We start from the raw sequence: 19,449 nt of genomic DNA, 5'->3' as shown, positions 1-19,449 counted from the left end.
TTTAAATTTCACATTTTTAACATTTGATTTTTGTTAAATAACAGTACATTTTAACGACACATAATGAATTTTAATTTTGGCTTTTTGCTCTACTGGTCTATGATCAATTTTAGAATCCAAAACCTTTTTTTTCGAAGTTTCGTTTACGTATTAAAATAATAAGAAAGTCACCAAACTGACGGTGATCTACTACATATGTTAACAATATTAACACGTATGTATAATGTATCTGATTCTACGTGTCCATTTGATTTATGTTTGGAAATAAAACCAACCCCAGCAGTGGGTTGATGCTCTAGCACCCGACGGGGCAGTGCGCTGAGAGGACTCCGATCGCGTTCCTTTGGAGATTCCGGAGTCCGCTACGCAGCGCCGAGGACGGTCACCGGGGGGGTTTTAGTGCGATAAAAGTCCCATATAACCCCGTGTCGCTCCCACGGCACCGAGTACCTTTTGAAGATTTCCCTTCGAGAAAAAAAGGCTAATTTGGAAGGGGAGGTCCACCCCGGGAGACCAGTTTTGAGGGTCTCCAAACACAGTTGCTAACCGAACTAAAAAACAGTAGTGGAAATGTTCACAGAGAAGTAATAAAAGATCGTCAGAGCCAAACAATCTGTGAAAAAAGATGGTGTAATCAAATCATCGGAATAAGTCTATGACACATTTACAATTTTGTAAAATCAAACTCAATCAACTTTTTAAACTGGGGCCCTCATCTTACACATCCGCCCCGGGGCTCCGACGATCTTCGTCCGCCACTGGGTTGATGTAATAGTTGACGACGATTTCCGAATTAAACACTGATAGATACTTCAATTGTTAAAGAATTTGTCAATCGAGCAACATTATCAATAAAAGATTGGCTTTATCACAAATCAGCACACCTGAATCCTACATATATGTTATATTAGATAAATATTATGTATACATTTAGATTATGTATGTATATACATTTTATCTTTTAAGAACGCCGACGGCATAGTGGCCTTGAATTGGTTAGAGCTAAATAGTCTAAAGTTCTTAAAATTTATTTTTATAGTTTTGTAAAAGTAATAAACGAGTCGACAATGCACCTGGAAGGAAGTGGCCGATTATGACCACTCTTATAAATAATGCTTTTTTACAGTCGTACTCCACATTAGGATTTTACGTATGTTTTTCTTTACGCAATCAGACAACATCAACATCTCTAGACCCAGGTCTCTAAATATAAAGTTAAATATCTGTTTGGCCGGAGATCAAACCCGGAACCCACTGTGTGTCGACCGAGGTTGACCGATCCGCCACGCGGATTGCTTATGGACATGTAATCAATACCACTTAGAACTGGATTCCTACCTGAAGTTCACTTACCTATATACTGCTACACTGACTACTTCGTTGGAGTCTTATATAAACTCTCCCTTACCTACCACTCCTCAGACTAAAATATAGCTATATACTATTTGAGACGATGTGTCAGAAAAATAGCAATTGTGTTAAAATATAGCAGTTCCTAAGTGTTGTCATGATGCAGAATATGTGGCAGTACCACCACTCAAGGATTATGTAAAATTACGGGTACGTATTTGACCTTGTCTCTTGAATTTTAAGAGACAAGGTCGACGTTATCAAGGCATAATCTGATGCGCACGTGGTTTGTTTGAAATAATTTGGATACGATACCAGTAGTACAGATACACTTGAAACTTTTTAACAGATAAGGTATAACTATTGCCTAATGAATACTAAAAATAAAAATTATGAAAATTAATATGGGTCGCCATACAAGAAACCGTAATTTTTCGGGGATTTTCGCTTTATTCACAGGTAAAGTCTCGACAAACTTTTGTATCATTTATTGATGTGAAACATCTATAGCCGCACGTAAAATCGATTTCTGGCGTGGCGACGAATGCCGTGGCGACTGTATATATATACGATGGTATATATATACAGTCTATATGCAGTAGTGTGTACGGTGTGGCGACGCGTCGCCATGCGCAATCGAATTCAATAAATAGTCATCGTTATCTGGAAAAAAATCGTAATATTTTATTTTATCATTATGACATATTTAGTTCCTATCACAATATGTTCTTTTCTGCATATTACTTTTACAAAATAATGTCGATGTTTCACATCTGCAAGGCGTCCCGTGACGGCTCACATTTTTTATTTATTTAAGGATCATACACAAAATTATAAAATACAGCAGTTGTTACGGATCTAAATCTTAAAGTTATTCTTTTTGTAATGTAGTTTTGTAATTAAAATGCATGCAAACGTATGCAATGTAAAATTAAGCAATGTAAACAATTTATGGGTTCGATTAAATTTGAAGTTTATTTTCTTCTTTTTCAAGCATTGAAATGAAAGCTTGTTTAAAAATATGTTTTTCTTTTAACCTATCTATATTATACAAAGATACCGAAATGTCTTCATAAGAACAAAATTATTTTTGTGTCATAACGCTCAATTCGCAATTACCCTTAACAATGTGGGTACATTAATATGTAGATTGTAGATTTATTATATTATATTTTATATCTAAATTATGTTGCAAAAACCACGTGCACGTCAGATTATGTCGGGATAAAGTCAGTCTTGCGTATTCTCAAATCTTTTCCGCAATCGTTCAAATGAATATACCTACTGATAATCTTAATAGATACTATACGATACGTCTTTCTCGAATATTACGTTTATCTGGTAAATATCGTAGACGGCGTTTAAGTATGCCCCACACAACGATCGATGGATATTCGATCGCAATATTTTTTTTTGGCTAAGGTTAGGTAAGGCTAAAAGTTCTCCCGCCTGGCTAAGTGGTCATGCTCGGGGAGCGATCGTGCTAGGGCAGTATCAGGGGGGTTACTACCATCTCTTAAAACAATATTATTTTAATTATACATTGAAATTTCGTACCACGAGCTCGTTAAAGTAACATTGTTTTTATAATATTACAATAAGCAGTTTTGTATTATGTCGGTCGCAATTATACATTATTTTTTTTTCTTTGCAAGAAATTTAACTTTTTAAGCAAAATATGACAGTTTCAGTTGGTTTTATACAATTGATAATCGAAAAATGAATAAGGCAATGACATTTTATACTTAAGTATATCGATGGAATAAGGGTTTAAGTTTGTTCCATTGCGGATGATGGAACACAATCAAGACCGTGGTGCGAAAGAGATAACACTAGTTTCGATGTCTCGTTTCCTCTTGGATAAGGAATAAATAAATTACTCATTCTTTTACATCACTCGGTAGGAATAAAACAAAACTGTTTTGAGGAGGTCGTGGTAGGAAACAAAATAATGTTGATGCAATACTAAAATAAAACTTTCCTGAACTACGATGGTTTTTAAAAGATGGTGGTAGCCCCCCAGTTCGGAGCTTGTATATATGCAAGATGATTAGAAAACTTCGATAGCGTGATTCAGAATACTCGTGGCGCCATCTCTTGGCGAGTAGCGGGAAGTTACCAAAATTCAATTGATCAATTGATCATGGTTCAATCATTGATCGATCGTCAATCGTGGTAAACTCAGTCATCGAGCGATCAAGGTTCAGTCTTCGATCGATCGCTGATCGTGGTAAAATAGGCCATCGATGTCACCATAAAAGAAATTATTAATACTCACATATTAAAAAAAATGCCTATACAAGTTATGTATGTTATGTATAGGTACATTTAATACATAGGTAGTTATATATTTTTTGTGAGTATTGACTACCTTGACGGAAATGCAATATTTTTAATTTGCTTATGCTGCCAAGGGGTACATTTTGGTACTAACTACCTTTAACCACAACATAAGATGAAATTAATTAAAACATTTATAATTTTATACTTAATAATAATAATAATATACATAATTTAATTGTATAATGATTATAAACGTACAATTTGGAGGATATGAAATATCCATCAAAAAGCATCATTGTCTTTTTTACGTTAGTTAAATGCAGATGTGTTGGAATCATGTTAAAATAAGTAAATTCAGATAACTTAATTCAATAATGACTAAATTCTAAAATATAATTATTTATAATCAAATCAAATAGTCAGTTTATTATTTCAAATATATAAAATAGAGCCGCCTACAATATCATTATTATATAGTAAAAAATAAGTTGTTTAGATACATAGTTCTGAAGGTACTTATGTTGGACTCAGGTTCTGTCTATGATCCAGTGATTTAGGTACGCTACCAATATGTTGAGAGGTTAGTAATTTTCTAGCGTGATTTATTTATAAAAGTACCGCAATAAAATACTCTTTCAAATGTTAAAAAGAAAATTGAGATTGGTCTAGAAACACTCGAGCAAATGTATGAAACATGTTTTCTGATCTTCAACGAAAACTGTAAAAAATCTAATGTATTATAACATACAAACTTCCTTGTCTAGTATGCTTTCGCATAACCAAAGCCCATCCTGGTTGGATTAGTATTTTTTGAAAAAATCGCGGACATCCAAACTTACATACATACATAGTGCTCGAATACAGACGTTTTGTTGAAGTCGGTTAAAATTATAAAACATAATTATTGTAGTAAATATTTACATGCAATCTAAAACGGTGGTCTGCGATAGTCATATTGTTTGCCTGTGCAATAAATTAATAATTTAAATGAACGGAGGTTTTCCGTTTAGTAAGAGCGGGCTCACATGAGGTTCACAATTGTAGTTGTACTGCTGTCGGATTAAATCTGATTAGGTTTCTACCAAAAATAATATCTAATTGTACAGTCATTGTACAATATCTAATTGTCAGTAATTGTACATCGCGACACGATGTATTTTTTTAGTAAATAATGACACATTTAAGCAACATTAAATAACTACTGTTAAAGTTGCCCACTGATCGATCCGTCGATTCATCAATCGATTTACGTCGTTTTATCATACGGTATTCCCGGATCGGGAATTCCCGAGAAATCCACGATGAGTCGGGACGGGAAATATGGGCCGGGATCCCGGGAACTCGGGAAATTTCAAAGGTCCAAAAAAATCTTTAAAAAATCGTAAATAACTCATAGATTTTATGATTATTAGATGACATTTATAATGATTTAAGTCGTTAATTGTCGTCGGTGCCAAAAATGATCTCAGATACATCATGGTCCTCAGACGGTCCACAACGCTGGCTTAGTGTGGATTGGTAGAATTCACACACTGACAATTATGTGTGAGAACTTTATTTTGAAGAGTACTCAGGCTGATTCCTCACGATATTTTTCTTCAACGTTAAAAGAAAATGTTAGTTAAATTCTAAAATATAAACAACCGTCATAATCACATACTAAAACCACAAAATTATTAATTTCAAATATCGGATCCTGTCGAAATCGGTCCGACCGAATGTAAATCTACCTTAAATGAGTATCCTATATCAACATACAAGACAAGGCATCCCGTGCAAATATCTGCATAGAACAGAGCAGTGATAAACAGCAGCGATAGATTTGCAAACGCTGTTCGACTTACAGCAGTTAGTTTGAAGCAGTGTTAGTGGATAGCCGTTACGTTTAAACATATTATTGTAAGGTAAGCCTTACCTGGTGTTTTGTCATGTTCAAAATTAATAAGAGATTAGATAGAGAGAAAAAATATTGAGAGATTGTGTGTGAATTAAAAAATATTAGTATATTTATAGATTTTTTAATATACCTCAATAATGAATTTAAAATTTAATAAATATACATTAAAATTAATATAAACGTCAAGAAAAATTAATCGTCACAATTAATGAAATCATTAAAATCTTCTGTAAATTAAATTAAATTAAATTAAATTGTTAGATTTTGGCCTTTTAGATTTACTGTTTACATATTTCTACATTTTTGCATGATGGTTATTAACTGCTATATTAACTGATATGTCTGAACCAGTATCTCTAAAATCAAATATTGCAACTAAATAATAAACAATGTCGACTACTTATGTTAAGAAATTAGCTTCTGCAAGTTTGTATCTAAGAAATATTCTATTGGCTTGATTTTTTTTACACAACGTTCGTTATATACCTACTTTTTGACGACATAATTGGTCAGTTTTTAAGACATTTACGGTATTTTTATCTCGATTATTGCGCGCGAATTTTTTACATCTCAGATAACAAGTTATTGTAATTATGTCTTTATATTTTATGATAAAGGTATAGAAATATTCTAAAGACAATACGTGGATATATTATGCTCGATAGTCATAACTTTAATAATAGTCAGATAGTCTGCCAGACTAATGCCCTAGCCCACTCTCTTTGAGAGGACACTCATGCCCAGGAGTGGGCCAATGACGGGTTGAAGACGACCACGAATGGCTGAAAAACATCTTATCGATCGAAGCTACAAATGTAAATATAGTCCGTCTGATGGTAAACAGTTATTGCTACCCATAAACATTTATAATCAATAAAAAAACAGCCACCGAAGCTATTTTACCTTCTAGAGGTATCTGCTTGTTGTAAAGTGACGTTTAGTCTCTACTACTTCGAAATAAATATCCCACATAGAGGATTTAAGTGGATCAATTTCAAACACCAATATCCTATAGATAGTAGATATGTACCTATGTTCTTATTAATTGAATCGGCTGTAGAAATAAAAATGTTTGACAAAAACCAGTCCATCGTAAAATAAGATACCTAGTCGTTATAGACAAACAGGTAATAAAAGCTAAATTCGATAAACACTTAACAAAGTTCGTTTATTTATTTTGTCTACTTGCAATTGCACTGTGTGTTGCAATTCCTAGATATAGTATTTTCTTATTTTCTTCCTTTAAAATTTAAATTATGAATTCTAGATGCAGGTTCATCCGAAGAATACATAATGATGTAATGTTTGTTATAATAAAAACTGTATTTGAATTATGTATCTTATCAAAAGTGAAATGTGAACAATTTATATAACTAACAAATATTATAAATGCTTAAGTGAGTTTGTTTATTTGTTATGCTTTCCTGCCTTAAATACAAAGCTGATTGTCATGATATTTTGTACACACGTTGTTAGGGGTCCATAAAAGGACATAGGGTACCTTTTTACCCAGAAAAAAGTGTTGTTCCCGCGAGAAAAATAAAAACAACTGTTGTCATTGAACTCTGATGCGCAGGTAGAAGCTAGTACTTCAATAAATAGTGGTTTAGTTTTATTTGGGTTCAAGTACCGCCCAATTTCTACTAATAAGTCGAGTAGTACATATTATTTAGTGATGTTATATGGATATGAAAGTTCGGATCTGGGTATAGATATGGATTTATACTTTAGTATGATACTTTAGAAATGATACTTTTAGTATCATTTTGGCTTCCAATACGGTTGCGGATATGGAATTATTTTGAATTATTCGATAATTTTGGATAATTCCGGTTACCACTATTAGGTTTTAAAGAATTGTAAAAGTAGAATACGAAATGCTAGATCGCGTGCTTAAAGGTAAAAGGGCCTATAGCTAAGGGTTAATAGGGATTTATGCTGAAAGGGCACATAATTATTTTTTTTTTGCCATTCGGTTTGAAATTATCTGAAACGTAAAAATTTTTTAGTTCGGTTTGAAATTATCTGAAACGTAAAAAAATTTTTATGTGCCCTTTCAGCATAAATCCCTATTAACCCTTAGCTATAGGCCCTTTTACCTTTAAGCACGCGAGATAATGAAGGAGGTAACTGTAGGCGAAAAGTTTTTCATAATAAAATCTCATTAAAACTCCGCCCTTATCCGAACCTTTTATCGATTTATTATTTTATTTCGGATTACCGAAAGTTTCGATTACGGTAACGTATCTTCATACCATTCCTACTTAAGATGACGTAGATTTAACGAAAGAAGATTTAGCATCATTCTCGAATTTCGCATAATACTACGACGCAGTGTTGTCTCAAGATAAGTGATATGGAGTTATATCAACCACGGAGAAATGTTGACATAATTTATGATACTTTGTATATAATTTTATCTTAAAATATCAAGTGACGTAGGTACCTATTATGTATTTACTTACCTACCTACTTATATGTTATTTGCGCTTAGTCATTGTGAGGAGCTATGTTCAATTAGAAATTTAATAAGGTTATCATTATCATTGTATCACAAATGTAATTAACTTACTTAAAAGTTTTTGTTAATATCAACGAAAAATGCCCAACTAAATAAATTTCATAAGCTTAAGTCACATATTGATGTCGCCAAAAATAACTTGGAGTGGCATCTCCAAGCTATTTATGTAAATTTTATCACTCTATATTTAGTGTAGGCTAGGCTATATTTAGGACTAGTTTAAATAATGGTTATGACCTTGAGGCACGAATATCCGCTATGTGCGGTATGTGCCTCTGTAACATTTTTTAATGTGTATGTCATGTACAGTATGTTCACACACTACTATAATACATGCGTGCATTGTTATTCAAACTAAACGTGCGTGCAAAATTATAGCTCGAGTATAAAATAGGTTGTCATGCCAATCCAATTGTAGTAACAATTATATCACCGAAAAATATGGTTGGTAGCAGTAGGTAGAGTGATGACGCCGCTGCACTCGGTCTAAGAACTATATCTACCATCATTTGAAGGCGGTAGAACCCTTTGTGGTTTGGCTCCGGTAGCAACGCCACACTTATTTCTGCCTCATAACAGCAGCGTCAATCGCTGCTGTATTCTTGATTGAAGGGTGTGGTAAGGGAGACATACTTTTCCGAGGCGTTCCAGCTTAGTCCTCAGGAGTAGCGACGCATCTATGGCTACGTCTGTGGCGCTGCTGTGAGATGGTTACAGATATCCATGGGCGGCAGTAGCCACTTACCATCAGGTGGACTGCATGCTCGTCTGCTACTCCTATACCTACTATATAAAAAAAAATCTTAATATTGAAGGATTTATAGAGATTTCGTCCTGACTTCTAAAATCATATTACAATATGCTGTCGATAGCACTTAGGTATCTTGTTTTGCTTAAAAATTCAAAAAAAGCCTGTTTGAATCGAACTAGTCAACCTTGACGTTGACATTTTTTTTGTATGCACACTATGGTAAGCTATTTGAAATATATGTACTTATTGCAAATATATTAAAACATTATATGATGTTTAGGTTGCTATATATTTACTTTATATTTATTTATGGCTAAGTTGGAATGCCTCGTATAAATCTCTGATTTTATTCTGAACCGCAATCAAACCAGAAAGTTGTCGTCAACCGATTACTGTCCCACTGCTGGGCACGGGTCTCCTCTCAGAGTGAAATGGGTTTAGGCTATAGTAAATCGCACTGATAAATGCGAATTGGTAGACTCCACACACCTTTAAGGGCTTTTTTAAAGAACTCTCCTCGTATCTATAGATTTCCTCTCGATGTTTTTCTTCGCCGTTAAGCTGACAATTAACTTCTAATGCGCACATATCTTTGAAAAATTAGAGGTGCATGATTCGAGTGACGGACCAAACTGAGAGGTTGAGTTTCTTATCACTAGGTTATGAGTCCCTTCGACTAATAGGGGACTTCCGGGGTTGCGGGCGGCAAGAGTGGGAGCTCGAACCGCCCAGTAAGCGACCCTGGCTAGGACGGCGGTATGTGTGGTCGCATACCGTCGTGAACATCAGATGGTGTGGAAGGAGCGAAAACAACTCCTCCAGGGCAGCCCGATCGGGGCATCACGCTTGGAGGACTCCGGTTGTGTTCCATCCGAGATCCCGGCGTTCTCCAACAAGCCGGCCACCGGGGGGGTTTTAGTGCGGTAAAAATCCCACATAACCCGGCGTCGCTCCCTTGTCGTCGGGTACCTTTGAAGGTTTCCCCCTCGTAAAGAAAAAAAAGGTTACTAAGACTGCCTTTGATACTAAACCAGGAAGTAACTCAGCTATATTTGACCAGGCCTTCAACATGTATAACACGCCATGCAGCGACGCTGTCTTCTGGTACATGAGTGAGCTAACATCCCGTGTGGTGGCTCAAACTGGGAACCCTGATGACAGGCACCACCTCGGCAAGCTGATCCTGCAAGGTCTTAAAGACGCCCCTGATTTTATTCTCCACGTAAGATTGCTTCATAAATAAATTATATTGAAGTAGCGAATGGGTATGCCGCCGTGGACATCTGTAATCAACCCCAGATAAGATGAGAATCCTAACTGAGATGGTTCACAGATGCGTAGCTACCACTCAGATGAAGATCAAGATCAGATGAAAGATAGGACGCCGCGGATAAGCCTGTATACCACTTATTTAATATTTTCATTCCAACAGTTTCGGTAGGATATCATAGTAAAGTAAATAAAGAGCTGTGGGATACATAATCGAAAATTGACTATGCAGACCATGGACATACATGTATGTCATCAAATCAAAACAGCAAAGAAGTCATATCATCTTTCCTATTTTATATACTCTTACGAACACCTGCTATCATACACCGGTATTTCCGACGAAAAAAATAAACAAGCATTCTTACTTGATTTCTATAGTTCTAAACAGTAACCTACCAAATGTTATTCAACAGATCGATGGATCAACAAACGAATCAGAAACATTCCGATCGCATCTACAAAGGTCCGTACGATGTGCCACTGCCTTCAGAAACATAGGCCTGAAACCAAAAGACGTCATCATCATAATGGCCCCAAACCATGTACATCTGACAGTGCCCATGTACGCTGCTTTCTACACAGGAGTCAGTGTAGCTGGCATTGATATGACTTTAACCGTTCGTAAGTATATTTACTATTTTAAAAATGAAATAAAATTGAAAGTGATAAGCATGCAATCCACCTAAAGACCCGTGGTCACCGCTACTCATGGATATTTGTTATCATATAGGCGTGTAAAGGTAGCTTTGAGCTCAGCTAAAGATGCTTTGTTACTCCTTAGTACTAAGTCCTAAAGCATCATGTACGCATGCCTTCCTTATCACTCTTCAAACCAGTGCACAACAGTGTTTATGAATAGCACGTGTCACTTTCACAATTTAATCGAATCCAAAAACACTTCATATGATAAAATCGTTAAGCTGTTTGGACTGCACGTTGTGCCAAAAAAAGACGTACATACTTGAAAAACATTACCTCCAAACTAAACTTAAGTAAAAATATACATAATCGTGTTTTATTCTAGATGAACTTAAAGATACATTCAAATATATTGCACCGAAGATGATATTCTGTCAACACGAAAGAGGACTGGATGTTCAAAGAGCATTGAATGAGATCAATATGAAGTCAGGCATTGTGACTTTTGATAAAGGAAACAATTTCTGCAGTTTGGATGAATTATTACAGAAGCAAGGTGATGATACACCGGTAGAAGAGTTTAAGTGAGTATTTTAAGTAATAACATACAATTGTCATATTGTTACGTAGAGTAAAGCTAATTGCTACTAACGTATCGATGATAACGGCTTTATTTAAATCTTTCTGAGAAACTTAGACTTGTAATCTTGCTTAGATCTTAAGTTGAGCTTACCCAACAAATTAATCCAAATTAACCCACAACTTACCTAAAAAGTTTTTAAGAATCAAAAATCTCTTAATTTGGTACTTTGATACTCATCCATAATTAACCTTTTTAATTTTGAAATAATCACTAAACATCTTTAGTTAAGGCTTTTATAAAATATATTTCTTTCAGAGCATCTGATTTCGATCCAGAAGATATGATAGCATTATTAATATCAACTAGTGGTACAACAGGTCTTCCTAAATCCGCAGCGGTTACACATAAAAATCTTGTTGTCAGCGTACCTTATATGTGGTAAGTATTCTAAGAAATCCTGGGTATATTCGAAGATATTTTGGTTGTAATATAGTCTCTTTGTGCCTTATGTAGTTCGGTTGGAGTGTTTTTGAGGTCAAAGTTTATATAAACATTATGTATACGGCTCAGATCGGTCCAGCCCTCATATAGTCCTCAGGAGTAGCAACATATTTGTTATCTCGCATGATACCTTGTAGAAAAAAAAACAATAATAGTATATATAAAATTCTCGTGTCACAATGTTAGTTACCGTACTCCTCCGTTTTGGACCAAATTTTATATTATGTATATTGAGTATGTCTGAAAATCGGCTACTATGTATTTTTCATACCCGTAAGTGATAAGTGTTGTTCACCCTTAACATTTTTTATTTATATAGTAACACAACGTTTGCCGGGTCAGCTAGTATCAGATAATATATTGCATTGATATGCTATAGTAGTATATCAATGATCTATTAATTTTATCAGACCTACGTCAATGCACATAGCATGTGTCTCTTTATTTTATTTTTTTATTTTATTCTTTCTTATGACATTCGTTTTGATCTTTTCGTTATTATTACTTGACTATTTTTATTGAAGTACTTATTAAATATATTTCTTATAGGATAACCTACGACAAGTTTCCTATTCCCACTCAAAGGGCCATAGTACTATCGCCTATCCAGTGGTATTCAGCGCTGTACCATTTTGCGTTTTCACCTATAGTCAGAGTCACGAGAATACAGTCTTCCGCGCCGATCACCATGGACCATGCCTACTTCCTCATAAACAAGTATAGGGTGAGTGCGAGTATTAAGTCGGTAGTTCTATGAATTCAACTAGAAATGTATTCTATCTCTATGTAAATACAATCTTTCACCTTCTTAGACATCCAATAGCATATGATCTTGGATTTAAAATTACAGTTCCTGTTGCTTTTTGGACACTATTAATCATTTTGTTCATCATTTTATTCCTTATGGTATACTTAAAGTAGGAAATTTCATTCATAAAAGTCATTATAAGTAAATATTGCTCAAATGAGACGATTCTGACATGAGTCGAATGAGGTAGCGATAAAATTAAGAAACAGGTTCATTATATTAAAACATGAGGCTTTAAAAATGCTCATTTAAAATTCCTTCTTAGTCTCATAAAAAGCGTGGCACAAATTAATGAAATTAAACGTATAATTTATCTTTGTCAATTTTACCACTAAACTGCAAAGCCTCGTTAAAATTAATTATTTTGTTTAATTGGTTCTTAAATGCCTCTAATTAAGTGACTAATAAATTACTGATCTATTGAACATTCTTCGTGAATCAAAAAGTTTAATATTTTCATTCTTTCAGCCAAACGTTTTAATGACGAGTCCAAATATGTTGACGGCTCTGCTCAAGCGTGGTGAACGTGAAAAGTGTGATTTCACTTCTTTTGAAACTATCCTGTGTGGTGGAAGCGCACCTCATGAAAGCCTAATTGATGATATGAAGGTAGGTCATCAAAATAAAGACTTTTCAAAGAATTTCAAAATCTATACTTCGTTAAACGGGATAATTTCAGGAATTTCAAAAAAAAGAGGAAGAGTCAGCAATAATCACAATCATAAGGAAAAAAAGCTTTACCTGATGATATCAGAATAGGATAAGTGATTCATGGATATGGAAGAAAAAAAAATAAGTAAATAATGTTGAGAGACCGCGATGCAAAATTATGAAATGGGCAATTTATGGAAAATCATAACATGTAGATTTTCTAAAATATTATTCACTTTAAATGATATAATTAATTACTTTTATGTATACAGGTGCCAAAATATCAACACCTTCACCTGGAAAATCTTCGTTGAAATTTTATGGACATAATATGGCTATCCATGTCAATATTCTTATAACCATATCAAATAGACATAGATATGAATCCCACAAATTATCGACAATTTTGAAAATAGATAATAATATCACTATCTAAGGTTAAAGTTGATGGAACACAGGAAACGATTATCCTCATGCGATAGACCTTATACACCATAATAAAGAGAACTGTTATTTGTTTGAACTTCTTTGACCTTAAATGACGTAAACCTAGTTTTACATTCATCTTTGGTCTGATATGGTGATATATTGAGTCTGATAGAAATTGTTTATTATACAAATACTAGCTGACCCGCAAACGTTGTGTTGACATATAAATAAAAAAAATGTTAAGGGTGAACAGCCCTTATCATTTAGGGGTATGAACAACAGATAGTAGCCGATTCTCAGACCTACTGAATATGCATATAAAATTTGGTGAAAATCGGTAAAGCCTAAATTTTATATATAAAATATGCTTTCATCACTTATTTACTTAGCATTTTTAACGAAATGTCAAATTAAATCAATTTTTCAATTTATCACATTCAGTACTCATGTACGATAGGATGTAAGGAGCGGTCTTTTTCCTTAATTACTGCTTGGGTATCTAACTACTTTCATATCTTTTCAAAGGGCCTTCGACAAAGTTTAACTGGTATCGGATGATGACAACAAGAACGATTGGCTTAACGTGCCTTTGATAGCACATTTGAAGTTGATGGAGAGATTGCTGATATGCTGTTACTTTACTTTGTACCTTTGTTGTTCCATTCTACCCAACCTTTGGGGCTATTTCTATGCCAATCTTTTAAAAAGTTTGATATGCATTTTTGGAAATATTTCCAGGCAGTGTCACCAAATACCGATACGTACATAATATACGGGATGAGTGAGTTATCAGGGATAGCTTTCAACTTTGCCTGCGAGCAGCTCGGATCCTGCGGGAAGGGAATGGGAAACTTCAAGCATAGAGTAATTATTAAATTTATTGACTTTTTGATTACAAATACATCATATGACGGTGATGATGAAGGTGGTAGAACCATTTGTGGTTCGACTCCGGCGACACCACCGCCTCACCTACATATTTCTGCCTTAGTTAAGCGCTGTGAGCTTTGGTTTGAAGAATGAGGTAAAGGAGACATACTTTTCCGAGGCGTTCCAGCTTAGTCCTCAGGGGTAGCGGCGCATCTGTGGCCGACCTCAGGCAGGAATAACTAATCCTACCTTTGCATGATTTATTTGGGTTGATTGCAGACGTCTATGGGCGGTAGTAGCCACATACCATCAGGTGGATTGTATGCTCGTCTGCTAGCCCTATACTATAAAAACAAAAGAATAGCATATAAAATATTATTTTGTTTTAGCTGGTGAATCCTGAAACAATGCAAGATGTTAAAGAACCTAATAAACCAGGAGAATTGTGGGTAAAAGGTCCAGGAGTATTCAAGGTAAATACAGCTATTATTAAAAGATTTTATCTTTAATTTGTAGAAGCACGCAACAATACATAGGACGTAACAATTTGACGTCCTAGACAAGGATACCGACATAGTTCTGAAGGCTAGCAAATTGAAGTGGCAATGGGCTGGCTACATCTGTCGAAGAGCCGACAACCGCTGGAGTAGATGGCTCTTGGAGTAGAAACCGCGTCTAGGCAAACGTAGTGTGTGACTCCCTCCTGCAAGGTGGCGCGACGATCGCGCCGGGCGGCGGGAACTACCTAGTTGGATGAGGAGAGCCGAAGACCGGGCTCAGTGGCGTACCTTGGGAAAGGCCCATGTCCAGCTGTGGACTAACGTGGGCTGATGATGATGATGAGACAAGGATTGTCTGTATAAAGAGTTCACGGGCAATAGACATGCATGTACAAACCCTTAAGACACGGCGGAGGATATATATACTTGGATCCTTTTTGCAAATTATTAGATCACTATGATCTGGGCTACTAGGGAAATCAAATATGTTAGACAGACTTGAAAAGAAGATTTTGGGTAATTCCTGCCACTGTTGCTAATATCCCAAAAAATCCGTGTACGATTTCGGTAAACGATAGTGATAGACAGAATTATTGTGCTAAGTACTTATATATGTATGTTTTTATGTCCTTATTGGAATGATATGGACATAGAAACATACATATGTTATGGATATAAAATTATGGAATTTCAGGGATACTATAACAATCCAGAAGTTACTGCTCAAACATTGACAGAAGACGGGTGGATGAAAACAGGCGATTTGTTTTTAAGGGACGAGAACTGGAACTATTTCTTTGTAGAAAGGCTCAAAATGCTGCTAAAATACAAAAACCATCAGGTTCGTGCATATTTCTTGATAACAAGGGTCCTTCTAGGAACGCTAGCTTAAACATATCAGGTATCGCCAAAGGAATACGTAGTAATTATTCTTAACTAATTAAGTACCTTCTTAATAATTAGGTACCTACCAAATTCAAAAATTTGACAATTATTAGGTACCTATAAACATTATCCAGCTATTTTAGGCTTTAAATAGTTAATATTGATGACTACTAACAGTAAATAATTTGGGAAATCTGGGAATTTGGGGATTATCATTCTAATGATCATCGTGATAAAATAACTAAATCCATACTAAATACAAAATCATTAGAATGATCATTGTAATCATAGAATTATGAATGATAAGAATGAGCACTTACTCCTTAATAATTCCCAGATTTCACCCACGGAAATAGAGGATGTGATAAAGAAACACCCTGGGGTCTTTGAAGCAGCTATCACCAGTGTACCTGACAAGGAGGCAGGAGACTTAGTGGTGGCTTGCGTGGTGCCACATGATGGATGCAGCCCCACAGCTGAAGAGATTAAGAATATGGTTAAAGGTAATCAATTTTAGATCACTATCAACGATGCTCTAGTACCCTGAGCTACAAAAAGTTCTACCTTCTTTAATCAGAATAAACAGGCTGTCATGGGTCATGTGACTATCTTGGTTCTCAAGAGCGGCGACGCATCTGTTATTTAACCGACTTCGAAAAAGGAGGAGGTTACTCAATTCGACCGTATATATATATTTTTTTTTTTTTATGTTTGTTCGGCGATTTTTTCGCGATGCCGCGACCGATCGACATGATTCATACACCATTGTATGCGGCTAGTTTCACAGGGGGTCCCATTTCGAGGAAATTTGAAAATTTCCGCCAGTTTTCCCGGAAAATTGGAAAAACCCGATTTCATATAAACTTGAATAAGTCGAGTATTTCTTAACCAATTTTAATTTTATTTTTTTCATATGAAAGGGTGTTTCGTTGCGGTACTTTCCTACCTTAACATTAGTACGCTCTGATGATTAGAATTTAAGTTATGGGGTGGAACTCATCATCACTACCCCTGCTTTTTACATATTTTATGACAACTTACCTTCTGCCCACTCAATTCTCATGAAACTTAAAATGAACATTGAGTGTCTAGGTTATCATGATATGATGGAAAATTTGACCTTCAACTCTGCAACCCTGGTAATGCAGAAGTGCCTCCTGCCTCAACCATACAAGTTAGGCATTTGGAACTTATGGATATTTAATAAAGTCGATAAGTTGAGATATATGATGGAAAACTTGACCTTCCACTCTTCAACTCTGATAATGCAGAGGTGCCTCCTGCCTCAGCCATACAAGTTAGGCATTTGATGCTTATGAATATTCAATAAGGTTGATAGGTAGAGATATATGATGGAAAATTTGACCTTCTACTCTTCAACTCTGATAATGCAGAAGTGCCTCCTGCCTCAACCATACAAATTAGGCATTTGGAGCTTACGAATATATGATAAGGTCTTTGAGTAGAGACATATGATGGAAGATATGACCTTCAATTCTTCAATCCTGATGATGCAGAGGTGCCTCCCATGTAAAGTATATAGATTAGACATTTGTTGTAATGAAGTAGCTAGACAGAGATATATGATGAAAAATTTGACCATCAACTCCTTTTTCTTTTCTTAACTATTGAATTAAGGTAAATTGGACCGGTTCACTCGCAGAGTTTTACCACCTAGTTTGATTTATTTACTTATCTGTTCCTACCTAACCTAGCCAATAATTAGTATCTCATAAAGCTTAAAGAATTGGTTAGGTTAGGTTGGAACATATAAGACAATATAAAACTAAGCGAGAAGGGCGCGGCAGCTCCCTGCGAGCGGGTGGGTCCAATCCGTATCTATTCAGACCTTACCTTTATTCATGATCACATTTATACAATTTTACATAATATTAATACAAACGTTAGCATATCATCACTAAAAAGGGTGAAAAAAAAAATTTTAACAAAAAAATAAAACCGACTTCTATGTCACTACAAAGTAAAAAATAATTGAAATAAATGTTGGTTTAGTACATATTTCTGAAGTCGGCGCTCATATTGGACACGCAGTTATCAAACGAAATATATTGAGCGCCGACTTCAGAAATATGTACTAAACCAACATTTATTTCAATTATTTTTTACTTTGTAGTGACATAGAAGTCGGTTTTATTTTTTTGTTAAAATTTTTTTGGTTTCAAGTATACTCAATATGAAGCTGGTTAAATATGTCTATGGGCAGCAGTAATCACTTACCATCAGGTGCACTGCTGTACAAAAATAGATCAATGACAGTAATATCATTTGAGTAGCAACAGGACAGCTTATTCTTATTTTATTGAAATATTATCCATGTGTAAACACATGGATATCAGCAATTAATTTTAGATAAGATTAGATTCTTGCTTAAGGTTAGCAACAGGTGCGTTGCTACCCCTGTGGACTATTGAAATACCTCGGATAAGTATGTTTCCCTTAACATACCCTTCAAAATGGTACATAGCTAAACACTGCTGTTCCTAATGGAAGAGATAGGTGTGGCGGTGGTCTCTCCGGATTCGAACTATAGAGAGTTATAATACTTAAAAATTGCGATCTGCGATCGATTAATCGGAGAATCGATCTATTCGACCAAAAAAATCGATTATATTTCTGGGTTGAAAGACTTCTAAGACTTTCACACTTCGATTTATCACACTTCGAATCGAATCGATTCAAGAATCGATCTTTATCGGAAAAAATCACATTCCTATTAGAAATTTACAAATTTGGTAACAAGAGCCACAAAATTATACATAATCAATAACAGAGAATTATAATATAACTTTTCTCTTTTCAGACACACTTGCAGATTCAAAACAATTAAGAGGTGGCGTTGTATTTCTCGACGAACTGCCGATGACAACGACATCTAAGGTCAACAGACCGAAACTAGCAGCTATTGTACGTCAAATGCAAAGAGTATAGAACTTGAGAAAAATAATAATTAACTTTATTAAAAAAATACAGTATAGAAGTTCAAAATATAAAAGTAATATTGAAGTGTCTCTAATAAAATAATACAAAATATAATGTGCTTATATCTCATTAACAGCATATTTGGGTTCAGTGTACATAACCTATTTATACCTATAAAATAATAAATTATCTGAAAAAACTACAATCCATGCTTTTAATACAACCTTAAATTACACAGTAATTTGTAATTGCTACTCTTGAGCCAAACGGTGTACGATGACGCCAAGCAGTAGGATGGCTTGAAGCCCTGGAAACAGGGGAGGCCCTTGTATTGGTAGGTATGTGAAGCTTAACGCTGGCGAACATAGGTTTCTTTCACCTATTCTAACAGCTTTGCAGTGGTAAGAGTTCCAAAGAAAATTTGAACTGGGGCTTATGTCACACTTCCTCCACCAAACCACTCGCCGAAGGATGAAGTTCCATCCATAATAACTGGACTAGTGGCGGTCCTCCATGATTCGGATGCAAGGACGTACAAGATGTGAAATGAACTTCTCTCTTCAAAAGGT

The 19,449-nt window shown here is 35.1% G+C and overlaps 1 protein-coding gene across 1 annotated transcript; it reads left to right on the top strand.

Annotated features, from left to right (window-relative positions):
* Positions 1–5,420: 5,420 nt before the first annotated feature.
* LOC140746182 (luciferin 4-monooxygenase-like) lies at positions 5,421–19,074 on the top strand. The gene is made up of 12 exons (XM_073078224.1): positions 5,421–5,537; positions 9,863–10,024; positions 10,488–10,695; positions 11,099–11,297; positions 11,612–11,734; positions 12,347–12,521; positions 13,074–13,214; positions 14,424–14,549; positions 14,945–15,028; positions 15,750–15,896; positions 16,278–16,443; positions 18,762–19,074. Exons 2-12 carry the CDS (start codon positions 9,872–9,874, stop codon positions 18,887–18,889), a joined length of 1,650 nt encoding a protein of 549 aa, XP_072934325.1. The 5' UTR covers positions 5,421–5,537; positions 9,863–9,871; the 3' UTR covers positions 18,890–19,074.
* Positions 19,075–19,449: the final 375 nt, after the last annotated feature.

Source organism: Epargyreus clarus, unplaced genomic scaffold (assembly GCF_041222505.1).
Source record: "Epargyreus clarus isolate Ecla_fem2 unplaced genomic scaffold, WU_Ecla_fem_2.2 ptg000012l, whole genome shotgun sequence".
NCBI lineage: Eukaryota > Metazoa > Arthropoda > Insecta > Lepidoptera > Hesperiidae > Epargyreus > Epargyreus clarus.
This window is presented reverse-complemented; position numbering and strand designations above follow the sequence as displayed.